Here is a 16666-nt window from a genome sequence, read left to right on the forward strand (position 1 = left end):
TGATTTACTGAACACTTACATTATGGACATGTGGATTACAAAGCACGTGAATTATGAATATGTAAATAACAGAACACGTACATTATGAACATGTGAATAAAAGAACACGTGCATTATGAAAATTCGAATTTCAAAACACGTGCATTATGAACATGTGAATGACAAAACACGTGCCCTATGTACATCGAATTACAAAACACGTGCATTATGAACATGTGAAAAACAGAACACGTGCATAATGGACATGTGAATCACAGAACACGTACATTATGAACATGTGAATTACAAAACACGAGGATTATGAACATGTTAATTACAGAACACGTGCATCATGGACATGTGAATTACAAAACACACGTATTATGAACATGTTGATTAAAAAAACGCATGCAATATGGATATGTGAATTACAGAACACGTGCATTATGGACATGTGAACCACAAAACACGTACATTATGAACATGTGAATTACAAAACACGTACATAATGAACATTTGAATTACAAAACACGTGCATTATGCAATGTGAATGACAGACTACGTGCATTATGGATACATGAATTTCAAAACACGTGCATTATGGACATGTGAATTACAGAAAACGTGCATAATGTTCATCTGAATTACAAAACACGTGCATTATGAACATGTGAAAAATAGATCACGTTCGTTATGAACATGTGATAAACAGAACAAGTGCGTTATGAAAATGCGAATTACAAAATACGTGCATTATGGACTTGTGAATTCAAGCACGTGAATTATGAACATGTTAATAACAGAACACGTGCATTATGAACTTGTGAATAACAGAACACGTGCATTATGAAAATTCGAATTACAAAACACGTGCATTTTGGACATCGAATTACAAAACACGTGCATTATGTACATCGAATTACAAAACACGTGCATTATGAACATGTGAATTTCAAAACACTAGCATTATGAACATGTGAATAACAGAACACGTGCATAATGGACATGTGAATCACAGAACACGTGCATTATTGACACGTGAATTACAAATCAAGTGCATTATGGACATGTTAATTACAAAACAAGTGCATTCTTGACATGTGTGAAATGTACATTATGGAGATGTGTTGAAAACATTTTGTTTCACGTGTATATAACATTACGTATTGTTCATGGTAACATCAAGCAACGTTCGGGATATAAAAGTGTAGAGCAAAGAAGCTACTAAATTATAATATATACATGTTATAGGACTGTTCAGAATGATTTATTGATATTATCTTTGCTTTTTAATGTAGAATGTAAAGATTGAAATACATCTATTAATATGTATGAGGGTATTGAACACAGTTTAGTTCAAATATATTCCATCATGCGCAGTAGCAAAACAGGACGTACAGCATGTAAATGTGTATAAAAACCGTATATCATGTACACGGGTACAAGAAACATTTCATTGTACAAATAGGTATTTTAACAAAGTAACAAAGTAACGAAGTATTAGTCTTTATAGAATAAAAGAACCACATTAGCAAATTAACAACAAAGGAAATAAGCGTACATGCTCTGCAAAGCATAATCATTACAAATACACATTTAAAAAACCTGTCGTCTTGTTACATGTCTAGACATTACACATACACTTAACAAACCTGTCGTCTTGTTACATGTCTAGTCATTACACATACACTTAACAAACCTGTCGTCTTGTTACATGTCTAGTCATTACAGATACACTTAACAAACCTGTCGTCTTGTTACATGTCTAGTCATTACACATACACTTAACAAACCTGTCGTCTTGTTACATGTCTAGTCATTACACATACACTTAACAAACCTGTCGTCTTGTTACATGTCTAGTCATTACACATACACTTAACAAACCTGTCGTCTTGTTACATGTCTAGTCATTACACATACACTTAACAAACCTGTCGTCTTGTTACATGTCTAGTCATTACACATACACTTAACAAACCTGTCGTCTTGTTACATGTCTAGTCATTACACATACACTTAACAAACCTGTCGTCTTGTTACATGTCTAGTCATTACACATACACTTAACAAACCTGTCGTCTTGTTACATGTCTAGTCATTACACATACACTTAACAAACCTGTCGTCTTGTTACATGTCTAGTCATTACACATACACTTAACAAACCTGTCGTCTTGTTACATGTCTAGTCATTACACATACACTTAACAAACCTGTCGTCTTGTTACATGTCTAGTCATTACACATACACTTAACAAACCTGTCGTCTTGTTACATGTCTAGTCATTACACATACACTTAACAAACCTGTCGTCTTGTTACATGTCTAGTCATTACACATACACTTAACAAACCTGTCGTCTTGTTACATGTCTAGTCATTACACATACACTTAACAAACCTGTCGTCTTGTTACATGTCTAGTCATTACACATACACTTAACAAACCTGTCGTCTTGTTACATGTCTAGTCATTACACATACACTTAACAAACCTGTCGTCTTGTTACATGTCTAGTCATTACACATACACTTAACAAACCTGTCGTCTTGTTACATGTCTAGTCATTACACATACACTTAACAAACCTGTCGTCTTGTTACATGTCTAGTCATTACACATACACTTAACAAACCTGTCGTCTTGTTACATGTCTAGTCATTACACATACACTTAACAAACCTGTCGTCTTGTTACATGTCTAGTCATTACACATACACTTAACAAACCTGTCGTCTTGTTACATGTCTAGTCATTACACATACACTTAACAAACCTGTCGTCTTGTTACATGTCTAGTCATTACACATACACTTAACAAACCTGTCGTCTTGTTACATGTCTAGTCATTACACATACACTTAACAAACCTGTCGTCTTGTTACATGTCTAGTCATTACACATACACTTAACAAACCTGTCGTCTTGTTACATGTCTAGTCATTACACATACACTTAACAAACCTGTCGTCTTGTTACATGTCTAGTCATTACACATACACTTAACAAACCTGTCGTCTTGTTACATGTCTAGTCATTACACATACACTTAACAAACCTGTCGTCTTGTTACATGTCTAGTCATTACACATACACTTAACAAACCTGTCGTCTTGTTACATGTCTAGTCATTACACATACACTTAACAAACCTGTCGTCTTGTTACATGTCTAGTCATTACACATACACTTAACAAACCTGTCGTCTTGTTACATGTCTAGTCATTACACATACACTTAACAAACCTGTCGTCTTGTTACATGTCTAGTCATTACACATACACTTAACAAACCTGTCGTCTTGTTACATGTCTAGTCATTACACATACACTTAACAAACCTGTCGTCTTGTTACATGTCTAGTCATTACACATACACTTAACAAACCTGTCGTCTTGTTACATGTCTAGTCATTACACATACACTTAACAAACCTGTCGTCTTGTTACATGTCTAGTCATTACACATACACTTAACAAACCTGTCGTCTTGTTACATGTCTAGTCATTACACATACACTTAACAAACCTGTCGTCTTGTTACATGTCTAGTCATTACACATACACTTAACAAACCTGTCGTCTTGTTACATGTCTAGTCATTACACATACACTTAACAAACCTGTCGTCTTGTTACATGTCTAGTCATTACACATACACTTAACAAACCTGTCGTCTTGTTACATGTCTAGTCATTACACATACACTTAACAAACCTGTCGTCTTGTTACATGTCTAGTCATTACACATACACTTAACAAACCTGTCGTCTTGTTACATGTCTAGTCATTACACATACACTTAACAAACCTGTCGTCTTGTTACATGTCTAGTCATTACACATACACTTAACAAACCTGTCGTCTTGTTACATGTCTAGTCATTACACATACACTTAACAAACCTGTCGTCTTGTTACATGTCTAGTCATTACACATACACTTAACAAACCTGTCGTCTTGTTACATGTCTAGTCATTACACATACACTTAACAAACCTGTCGTCTTGTTACATGTCTAGTCATTACACATACACTTAACAAACCTGTCGTCTTGTTACATGTCTAGTCATTACACATACACTTAACAAACCTGTCGTCTTGTTACATGTCTAGTCATTACACATACACTTAACAAACCTGTCGTCTTGTTACATGTCTAGTCATTACACATACACTTAACAAACCTGTCGTCTTGTTACATGTCTAGTCATTACACATACACTTAACAAACCTGTCGTCTTGTTACATGTCTAGTCATTACACATACACTTAACAAACCTGTCGTCTTGTTACATGTCTAGTCATTACACATACACTTAACAAACCTGTCGTCTTGTTACATGTCTAGTCATTACACATACACTTAACAAACCTGTCGTCTTGTTACATGTCTAGTCATTACACATACACTTAACAAACCTGTCGTCTTGTTACATGTCTAGTCATTACACATACACTTAACAAACCTGTCGTCTTGTTACATGTCTAGTCATTACACATACACTTAACAAACCTGTCGTCTTGTTACATGTCTAGTCATTACACATACACTTAACAAACCTGTCGTCTTGTTACATGTCTAGTCATTACACATACACTTAACAAACCTGTCGTCTTGTTACATGTCTAGTCATTACACATACACTTAACAAACCTGTCGTCTTGTTACATGTCTAGTCATTACACATACACTTAACAAACCTGTCGTCTTGTTACATGTCTAGTCATTACACATACACTTAACAAACCTGTCGTCTTGTTACATGTCTAGTCATTACACATACACTTAACAAACCTGTCGTCTTGTTACATGTCTAGTCATTACACATACACTTAACAAACCTGTCGTCTTGTTACATGTCTAGTCATTACACATACACTTAACAAACCTGTCGTCTTGTTACATGTCTAGTCATTACACATACACTTAACAAACCTGTCGTCTTGTTACATGTCTAGTCATTACACATACACTTAACAAACCTGTCGTCTTGTTACATGTCTAGTCATTACACATACACTTAACAAACCTGTCGTCTTGTTACATGTCTAGTCATTACACATACACTTAACAAACCTGTCGTCTTGTTACATGTCTAGTCATTACACATACACTTAACAAACCTGTCGTCTTGTTACATGTCTAGTCATTACACATACACTTAACAAACCTGTCGTCTTGTTACATGTCTAGTCATTACACATACACTTAACAAACCTGTCGTCTTGTTACATGTCTAGTCATTACACATACACTTAACAAACCTGTCGTCTTGTTACATGTCTAGTCATTACACATACACTTAACAAACCTGTCGTCTTGTTACATGTCTAGTCATTACACATACACTTAACAAACCTGTCGTCTTGTTACATGTCTAGTCATTACACATACACTTAACAAACCTGTCGTCTTGTTACATGTCTAGTCATTACACATACACTTAACAAACCTGTCGTCTTGTTACATGTCTAGTCATTACACATACACTTAACAAACCTGTCGTCTTGTTACATGTCTAGTCATTACACATACACTTAACAAACCTGTCGTCTTGTTACATGTCTAGTCATTACACATACACTTAACAAACCTGTCGTCTTGTTACATGTCTAGTCATTACACATACACTTAACAAACCTGTCGTCTTGTTACATGTCTAGTCATTACACATACACTTAACAAACCTGTCGTCTTGTTACATGTCTAGTCATTACACATACACTTAACAAACATGTCGTCTTGTTACATGTCTAGTCATTACACATACACTTAACAAACCTGTCGTCTTGTTACATGTCTAGTCATGGCGGGACCGTTGACAACTTTGTTTATTATAGAGTTTTACGTCCTACCATCAGCTAAGGTCATAAGGACGTTGTTATAGCACACACTCCCCGTTAAATAGTAATGTTGATGTAAATATTTAGTATTTGTTGTATTAACATTGTTTATTCATGCTATATTCATTTTGGAAGAAACAATGAGAATAAGTATCACAATTAAAACACTAGACCACATCAACCGATTCATTATATGAAATATAATCTGTCGAGATGCTGTAGATGAATGCTGCAATGGCCACATGTACAGGTGACCAAAATAGACCTTTCATAGTCCTTAGTCACTTCTTACCTGCCACATGCCATAGTTCTTAGTATATGTAGCATAAATATAAACAATAGGAAGGAAAGCACGGACAGAAGGTTCACATGCAAACACAGTGGTTTTTGTTGTCATGGAAACTTGATATAACGGTGTAGGAAGGGCGTGCGGTTGTCATGGTAACTGTATTGTTCTGGTACATGCACTGTATGTAATTCTACTTACCTCGCACTGTAGCTCACACTCCAGTTACCATTCTGTTATACTTGGTGCTACGTCTCATAACAACTCTAATTAATCACCGGCACAAATAGACCTGAGTACATAGCAGCATGGTGTTTACTTATCCAAGTCTACAGGAAACATCCCTATCACCCCTTACCTCCTCAAAGATAATATCAGTACTGCGAAATGAAAGATTTTGACATAGAAATAATTTCTAAAACGAACATTTTGTAAATTATAGTTTTTCCTATGGTTTAACGAATTTATGAATACATATTAAAAACACTTCAAATCACATAAATTAGTTTTCCGTAATTTATGTTTAAGAAAGCTATTTTGGAAGCTTTTATTATTATTTTGATTCGGGAAACTTTTATTAACCAGCGCAAATATCTCCCAAAAAACAGTTTTAATATATAATGATAAGTAATTTACTAAACCCTGTCTAAACAGAACCCTTAGTTCCCCCGGAACCTGTACGAGTTAGGGCATAGCTCCTGGACAGAAAGGCCAAAAAGTTAAAAATATTAACGGTGATATTTACGTAAAATACAAATTAACCTACAAAGCCGAACTAAGTGTTAAGACTATTAAGAAGGCAGACGAGTTGTGACTCCTTCCCTTTAAATCAGCCAATACACCTTTTTTGAACAAAATATTTCACACCGGTGTAGTTCAGACTAAGTAGGTTTTAACATCTGTAATCATTATGATGCTAAAATCAAGGATATTACACAAACACAGGGGGCGGTGAGACACCCAGAAAACCCCGGCGTTCTGAAGAAGTCTTTTATATGTTAGAAAACTAAAAGACTTTCAAGTCACAGTGACGTCACTATAACGTACTGTGTGTACAGAAATAAGAACTGGGGAATGTTTCAACATAATCAACATTATGAAATGAAACAGGGAAAGTATTCGCCTTAGCAGCAGATTTTACCAGTCTATTGCGGAGAAGCAGTACAGTGCCCGAGGGACGGCTCAGTATTAACACAACAAGCAATTAAATAAATACATACATAACGTCAATGTATATATGTACATCGCATGTCCGTACTAAAAGGTGTAATACACGTGTGCGCGCATGTGTGTGTTCTGTGCGTCTGCCCATACGCCCTCACACCGAGTGAGTGTAGTAAGAGCGAAACATTGGATCTCACCAAGGACGCCCGATTCTGCTCTCCATGTTTAGGCAGAGCCGGGCCACAGAGGCTGGAATCTTGTACTGGAATAGTCCATTGTCTTCATAGAGGGGAGAACAGATTAAACAAAAGACGAAACTCTATTCAAATCTTTATAAAAGTAAATGTTTACGATTTGTTGATTTCGATGCCTATTATGTATATTTGTTAAGCTATTAACAATCATAATGGAAGATTCTACGTAATGCTGTATCAGTGATATCGTATAACAAAATCTACCCACTGAATTAATCGACTTGCCCAAGGAAATGTATATGGAATCTCCACACAATCCTATACGGGCTCCTGTATCTTGTCCCAACTCCCTCTATGCCGGGCTTACTTTGAGGATATTTTCGTTATTTTCTTAAACACTCAACCAGTAAGTCTGAATTTATTTCATCTCGGTTAAAAAAACGGTAGACTAAATGTACTCTTTGATAATATGTTTGAATATATTGATCTATGATGATATTGTACATAGAAACAGTATTATGTAACAGTATATTGCTAAACATGTTTTATGTTGTATTGTGAAATATATTACATTACGTATTAGACGATTTATCAAATTATAACGGCGTCAGTTGTCAAGTTTCATCTTCTGTGAAATGTGTACCATTGTGCATGAGTGATATGTTGATTAATATAGGTACAACTGTCAGAAACCGTCATCCTTTTTATCCGTGTGCACGCAGTACTTCACTAATTGTCAACATATATATTCATCAGACGAGGTTATGATGGTCGTTTTTGTGTAAAGGCGGATCAGACTGTCCGCCTCACGGTTTCGGATGTTGTCGGGACCGTATAAAGGACGAGGAATTCTTTGGATTCTTCTCTTGTAAAATCCCGTGGACTGCGAGTGCTGCATTTTCCTTGTGCTGAACATTTTGTTTGCTTATTTCAGTTTTTCGTCCCCACCGACCAGTGTTCGTACTCTTGCTGAGAAGTAAGAGGATTTTTACAGTCTACAAATTACATGGATACTCTGGATATGTATAATTATCATCCTCGGGATTATGAGGTATAACTTCAAAGCGTTACATGTACCCAGGGAGGCAAACACTTAACAGATGCATGCGGAACGTTAACTAATACCATATTTAAATGATTTGTGTTAGCTTTTCGTGGTCAATGTGGTTATTTTAAGGTATATATCAACATTATAATAACTCTTCGTTTGTTTTTAAATCCATCGTTTCCCACCTCTCTCTTTCCTTACAGTTTGACTTCAGTTTTTATAATTTGACTTTTATGGAATTTATAGAGGAAACAATCATTGTCGAATGTATCATGCATAGGCAAAAGAAAATAATCAATAAGTAATATATGTACATACTATAATTGACTTTTGTCAGCTTTAAATCCTTTTAAATTATTCTTATATCCTTCTTTGCGGCCATCTTGGATTTTACCAGAAGTCTTTTTATTGAGTATAAGTAACTGCATTGACCATATAAGGCTAATACGATCGCCAGTAGAATATAAAGGTAGGTGACAGTCCTAGGTATTTATTGTAACTGATTTTATTACGAACAGGTAAGGGCTCACCCGGAACCGGAAATGGCCAGAAACAAAAGGTTAAGCACCCCCGGGTACTTCACGGTAAGTGTTACTGTTTTACTGCTTTCATATTGTTTCAATGTTGCCTACATACCGCTATTATAATGCTTATATACTGCCCAGATATATGTTATACGTATACTGAGTCTATATTTCGTTTATATATAAGGTATAGTGTATATACTGCTTATATACTGTTTATAAACTGCTAACATACTGTTTATAACTGCGTATATGCTGTTTATATGCAGTACCGTGTATAATGATTTTATGTACAACGTTTATATCTGTATTGCTCGAAGAAATACTTGAATATTGATATAGAGATCGGAATCCCGAGAAAACATAAGATTATACTTTTATCTATATATGAATACTTCTTCCGTTTTTTAAAATTTGATAAATGAGTTTTTGAAATGGTTTCACACGTACGTTCAATGGTTCTTTTGATCATGACATATTTCCATATTCCGCCAAGTAATTCAATACGTTTGCTCAACTTGAGCTAGGTAGAGTTCCGTCTAACGAAGTATCATCATTTTTCAGTAGATAATACACAAAATAGATTGTGCATTTTGCAAACGCTTATGGGATCTTTTCATAAGCAATGCCCATTGCTTATATTGCGTCAGGTAAGACCAAAACTAATCCTTTTCGCTGAAAACCTAGCCCACTACGACAAATCCCAATCTATATAACCCCCTGCTTATCGACTTCTATCTCTATGATGAGTATCGATGACTTTTAGTTTATGAAGATCACTGTTCTATCTATAGAATATTGTATTGCCCTCCCCCTCCCCTCGCAGTAACCAACCGCTATTCATGTAGCTTATTTGGTTAGAGCTATCGTATGGTGATTGGAGGTCCAGGGTTCATGAAAGTTATTGCCTTACCGGTAAAGGATTTTAATTCGTTGTTATATTTTTTCGGCAGTTGTACATGTTCATTGATACATTGATGGCATTTACGTGCAGGTTGCTCGCTCTACCATTTAAATGTGTAAGGGGAGGTAACTAACTATAACTGATTGTACCCACGTATAGATTCCTTAAATAGAGTAGTTGCTATCAGTTCCCACGTTAAGCACAAAGGTATGTGAGGCTACCTCCATCATGACCTGCTATATCAGTTTTGGCAAGGCTAACACTTAATTCATTGAATCAAAGTTCGGAATTTATACCATACAGTATTTGTTTACTGACAGATCGCATGTGATACATTGGTCAAAAACAAATGTCATACAGTGTACCATGGCTACTTTTCATGTAATATATTTAATACAGTGTTATCCTGGCTATATATAAATGTAATACAGTGTAGCCTAGCTATATGTAAATGTAATACAGTGTATCCTAGCTTTATGTAAATGTAAAACAGGTTATCCTGGCTATATGTAAATGTAAAAATGTACAGTGTATCATCATATAATAGAGAGTATCCTAGCTAGTATCATCATATAATAGAGAGTATCCGAGCTAGTATCATCATATAATAGAGAGTATCCTAGCTAGTATCATCATATAATAGAGATTATCCTGGCTAGTATCATCATATAATAGAGAGTATCCGAGCTAGTATCATCATATAATAGAGAGTATCCTAGCTAGTATCATCATATAATAGAGAGCATCCTAGCTACAGTAGTATCATCATATAATAGAGAGTATCCGAGCTAGTATAATCATATAATAGAGAGTATCCTAGCTACAGTAGTATCATCATATAATAGAGAGTATCTTAGCTAGTATCATCATATAATAGAGAGTATCTTAGCTAGAATCATCATATAATAGAGAGTATACTAGCTAGTATCATCATATAATAGAGAGGATCCTAGCTAGTATCATCATATGATAGAGAGTATCCTAGCTAGTATCATCATATGATAGAGAGTATCCTAGCTAGTATCATCATATACTAGAGAGTATCCTGGCTAGTATCATCATATAATAGAGAGTATCTGAGCTAGTATCATCATATAATAGAGTGTATCCTAGCTAGTATCATCATATAATAGAGAGTATCCTAGCTAGTATCATCATATAATAGAGAGTATCCTAGCTAGTATCATCATATGATAGAGAGTATCCTGGCTAGTATCATCATATAATAGAGAGCATCCTAGCTACAGTAGTATCATCATATAATAGAGAGTATCCTAGCTAGTATCATCATATAATAGAGAGTATCCTAGCTAGTATCATCATATAATAGAGAGTATCCTAGCTAGTATCATCGTTTGACATGTAGTATCACGGCTATTATATTAACATTTGCGTTGCTAACTGTAGGAACCAGTTGCGTTAATGATGGTGTCATTTGATCTGGCTATGCCATCTTTCGATGTTAAGTTGGCCTGACGATTGGCCGTCATGTGGATACAAGGTAGCACTGTGATAACACCGAATCAATCGGTCAAATGACTTAAGATTGTTGAAGTGCTGTTCCGTCAGAATTCTTCATTGAAGATGCACACAGAAAATTCAGTAATAGGTAGAAAACGAGTAGAAATTTATGATCGACACGTTAAGATTTGTTTTCAGAATAAAGGTACAAGATACAGTAGCGTCTTGTTCATGTGTATCTGAAAGGGCGTTTCTGAACCAGTTAATCAGTCGTAGATATATCTCGGTAAATAAAATATATAAATAAATAGGTTTAATCTGAAACACAGTGTAGTTATCTGTGAAAAGTATCGGATGACTTGCCCATATGATATAAACAATGTCATTTTCAAAGGCAGAAAAAAAAACATTTGTCTATAACAAACCCTTTCATACTATTCCGTTCATTTAATTTTTAACGGAGTTTATTGGCAAATGCTATAGGAATGGGAAGTCTTGGACACAGGCCCCACTTATCTCAAGTTCTCCCTAAATGGTTTGGGATTTTAATAAATGCGCTGATATTACACATAAATGTAGTATTTTCACGATGGTGACATAATAGGGTCAATGCGTGCAATTTGAATGCCGTATTACCTAGGTTACCATAACACCGTTCTCCTCGACCTAATGAACAATGATTGTGATCGGGGGGTATTCATTAATTACATTTAGTGGTACTTGTATATTGTGGGTATAATAAAGTTATATTTAGTAATATACTTTAAAATAGTGGAATAGAGTTATTAAAGTACAAATATTTAGTAAGATAAGATAAAGATTTTTTTGCGAAGACGAAATGGCTTTTGGCTCTATTTATATGTATCAGCATAATCCGTATGTATTTTGCGCGGTCGTTTGTATTTACCGCGGTTAGTATATATATATATATATGAGCTCGGTAGCTGCTGCTGCTGACGTCACGTCATTAGTGAAGAAGTCTGGAGATGTAGATCTGCAGATGAGGTTTCACGGGGCGTAAACAGATATAGAGATATACTCCCCCTGGAGTGAGGAAGACGAGGTATCAGTTGGTGGGGGAAAGTTTGGCAGGGGTGAAGGTTATCTGTAAACACGGAGAGGGGGTCTGGAGGGAGGGGGTATAAGGGTGTGGGCGGCTATCGAATTTCACTCTGGTGAGACGGTATGATACAAGATTATATAACAATTTACGGTGATTAAAATCTCAAGTACATCATAACACGGGTTAAATGGCACATCAAAACATAGTCGTTTTATGTTTGTCTACGATCAACCTGCAATCAATCGAGGTGATCCGAATGTTTCCAAGTAATATAGCTGGAATGAAAAACGTCTATATAAGCATTTAATCTTAAGTTGTTAACACAATGCTATAGTTTATTTAGAACTGTAACAGAGAAAAGTATACACACTGTGACCATATAATCGTCTAGGAAGATATCCTAACTTTTATATTGTTTTGAACAGGGACAGTATAAAGAGCTATACGTCCCTGGTTTTGAAGTATCACTTCTTTTGCTAAATATAAATTTCTTCAATGTAACTAAGTTGTGGTTCTGACATCGTTTCAAGACTTCAAAAGAACATCTTTCTACGGAGAAATTGTAGGAATACTATTGTACATTATGTATTTTCATTGTGCTGATGTACATTATTATGACACCTGAGTCTAAAAATAGATGGCGTCCTTGACCCGGCTGTGTGATTGGTACAGTGTGTGTAATGGTTACATCAGTTGATTGACATTCCCCTTTGTGTATGAAGACGTTTGATACCCTGAGGTCGTACCGCCACACGTGAGATGCACGTACATTGCACTTTCACTACGTTAATGATCACACAACTTAATGCCTATCAGTGACCTTTGCCCTCGGTTGCTAACTCTTCCAACATGCTTCTCTGATTTTCATTAATACGTACTTAACACGCTGCGGTAATTGGCCGCCCGGGTCAGTACACTGTCTATTAGGACATTGGAAGGCTCCCCCTATTAGTTCTGTTTCTCTGGTATAGTATGGTACTGATGTAGTTGTTAGTATGGTACTGATTATCAGTGTTGTAACATTGACCTTGACGTCTACTAAGCATATACAGAGAGCTACTAGTGGGATGGGAGATATTCGGGGTACACGGGAGGAAACCCGATAAAGTTATTCGCCTTTAACATTTCGTACAAAACAACACTTACATTATATTATGTAGTTGTGGTAACGTTAATGTAATTTCCATCTCAAAATTGTCTGAATGTAACTCAAACTCTGCATCTCTAGCCTCGCTTTCCAAATAGCAGTACTATAGAGATCAGTCTTCGTTAATACACATGTGTATGTGGGCACATTACAGTAAATGTTCATTAGGTTTTCAAGGAAGGTCTATCACGAATTCAAATATATTAAAACTAGCACATTTATTGTATTTCGTTATAAATGTTCAAACAGTTTGGTTGTATTACATTTGAAGCCCTATTAACAGATGAGGTCATTTAACGACGTGACTCCATGTGTGTAATGTATGGGTGCATGTGTGTATATGTGCTGGAAGTAGCGTGTGTTAGTGTATTTGCCTCCTTGTGATAGTGCTACAACAATAAAGTACAATTTGCCATGCCAAATGCACCTAGCACAGTGGCCCACTTGGTCAAATTATACTGACAACGGGTTTACCAGTTGATGTCATTCCCCGAAATGCTGAACGTTTAGCAGGGAATATCGACAATTCCGTTCCAAGGAGTGTGATATGTCCCGGCCTGGGGACAGAATCGCTCAACACCAAGTGCGATAGTCAGATAGTGTCAAGCAAGGTAATGGGAAACGAAAAAACAATGTTAGGAAGTAGAGAGAAAAACTGAAGTTCACAAATATTGCAATGGGTTCAGCAAATCTACGTCAACATTAGTAATCTTTTTACGACATGCACCAAGTTTATTTTTTCAAACAGCGTGTGCACATACCTGTCAGTGAAATCAAGTCTTTTCAAAAAGCTATTTTGAAGCGTACTCGCGAAAAAACAAATGTAATCTAGAAAACTAATTGATTTGCCCCTCCCCAGTTTGGCATGGTAACGAGCCTACGACTAACAGGGTATGACCGTCTCATCAGAAAGCATTGTTTGTTGTGTCTGGTTGTGATTGATTCATTGATAGATATTTCGGTTATCCAGCAGACGAATTTGGTTGTGTGAAAGGTGTGTTAATCACATACAGACTTGTTATCAGTCTCAAACCATTGACACATGTAAGCCAAGGCTGTATGGTCAGTCTGTTTGTAATCAATGTTCTCTGCTACATACACATGTAGCCTAACGTCCCACGTCTATTGATAATGTAAAAGACGTGTGTTGTGTGTACATAACTTGTAGTTTTACGAAACACTGGCACAGCTCGGTAGTTGCATTGGCGAAGTTCTCATTAACGGTACCTGTTACCTTGACATGTTGACATGTATCTCCGTTTACAGGAGTCTGCATGAACAAAGGGGAATATCAATCTCACGTGTTCACCCGACATATATTATATTGTAGATTTAAGTATATTATATTGACCAATTGATACAAACGAATTAAGCAGAAAATTAAACAACATCACTACTTCCCAAATGAAAAACTTTGATTAATATAAATATATATATATATATATATTGATTTATGTCTTAAAAGTCTCAGTGTAGAAACACATGCATAACTGTTTGTTTAATTTCATTGCAAAAAATAAATTATGGGATGCATGGACTTCAGAAATATGGTAGAGGGAGCAGAGTCAGTATATCCTTCTTTATATCAATATATTCTCTAAATCCTACTTTCAAATTTCAATAGATTCTCTATATATTACTCCCAACTCTCAACACATTCTCTATATCTTATTCCCAACTCTCAGCGCATTCTCTATATAATACTCCCAACTCTCAGCACATTCTCTATATCTTACTCCCAACTCTCAGCGCATTCTCTATATCTTACTCCAAACTCTCAGCACATTCTCTATATCTTACTCAAAACTCTCAGCGCATTCTTTATATCTTACTCCCAACTCTCAGCGCGTTCTCTATATCCTACTACGAACTCTCAGCACATTCTCTATATCCTACTCCCAACTCTCAGCACATTATCTATATCCTGCTACCAACTCTCAGCACATTCTCTATATCCTACTCTCAACTCTCATCACATTCTCTATATCTTACTCCCCACCCTCAGCACATTATCTATATCTTACTACCAACTCTCAGCACATTCTCTATATCTTACTCCCAACTCTCAACACATTCTCTATATATTACTCCCAACTCTCAGCACATTCTTTATATCTTACTCCCAACTCTCAGCACATTCTCTATATCTTACTCACAACTCTCAGCACATTCTTTATATCTTACTCCCAACTCTCAGCGCATTCTCTATATCCTACTACGAACTCTCAGCACATTCTTTATATCCTACTCCCAACTCTCATCACATTATCTATATCCCACTACCAACTCTCAGCACATTCTCTATATCTACTCTCAACTCTCAGCACATTCCATATATCTTACTCCCAACCTTCAGCACATTCGCTATATCCTACTTTCAAATCTCAGCATATTTTTCTATATTTTATTCTCAAATCCCCTATTCTCAACTCGGTATGTTGTTTTTATCTTAATCACAACTTTGTAAAATTCTTGTATAATGCTGATTCCAGTACATTCGACTGTACCTTAGGTAGTACCTCTGTACCGCCGCCATTACCGCCGCCATTACCACACCTGATATTACGTGCGGCCCATTTATCATTTACCGGCGAGCTCCACAGGCACAGATGCTTGATAGATTACACGTGCGCGCGTGCTCTACACAGTATGAGGTATCATGTAGGTATGGCTTACTTAGAAAAGTGGGCCCCTAGACCGCTTCTATTTAGGTGTGCAAGGAGCTTTCTCTATATGATATACACTATCCAGGAGCATGCAATATATTATATGTTATAAATAGTTTCGTTTCTGTGGAATTCCTCGTGGATTCTACTTATCTAGGATACCACTGTAGATTTTCGCTATATCTAGTTATGACACTGGTATGCATTCTAAAGTGGTTCTATATCATAAATTCTGTTTACATTTTAGTCCAGTTATCTTAATATATGGTTTCAAGGTTAAGGGAAATGTAACATAACTTGCTTTAAAGATATATTTAGTTATATCAATCTAATATTAAAACAACACCAGGAAAATACACAACACAACATAAATATATATG

The 16666-nt window shown here is 36.0% G+C and overlaps 1 protein-coding gene across 23 annotated transcripts in view; it reads left to right on the top strand.

The window, feature by feature from the left end:
• Positions 1–7761: 7761 nt before the first annotated feature.
• LOC110446328 overlaps positions 7762–16666 on the top strand; it is a 34728-nt gene continuing 25823 nt past the window's right edge. For 14 of the 23 annotated variants that reach the window (XR_002462450.1, XR_002462451.1, XM_021491426.1 and 11 more), the window contains exons 1-3: positions 7774–7879; positions 8408–8524; positions 9040–9105. Coding sequence is in view for 21 of the 23 variants with exons in the window: in XM_021491426.1 (XP_021347101.1) it covers positions 8480–8524; positions 9040–9105 (111 nt within the window). In the remaining 2 variants the exon portion in view is untranslated. Of the gene's footprint in view, positions 7880–8407; positions 8525–9039; positions 9106–16666 lie in introns of all 23 variants that reach the window. The other 9 variants (XM_021491438.1, XM_021491422.1, XM_021491421.1 and 6 more) reach the window with 3 other exon arrangements.

This window comes from Mizuhopecten yessoensis, unplaced genomic scaffold (genome assembly GCF_002113885.1).
Source record: "Mizuhopecten yessoensis strain PY_sf001 unplaced genomic scaffold, ASM211388v2 scaffold2671, whole genome shotgun sequence".
Lineage (NCBI taxonomy): Eukaryota > Metazoa > Mollusca > Bivalvia > Pectinida > Pectinidae > Mizuhopecten > Mizuhopecten yessoensis.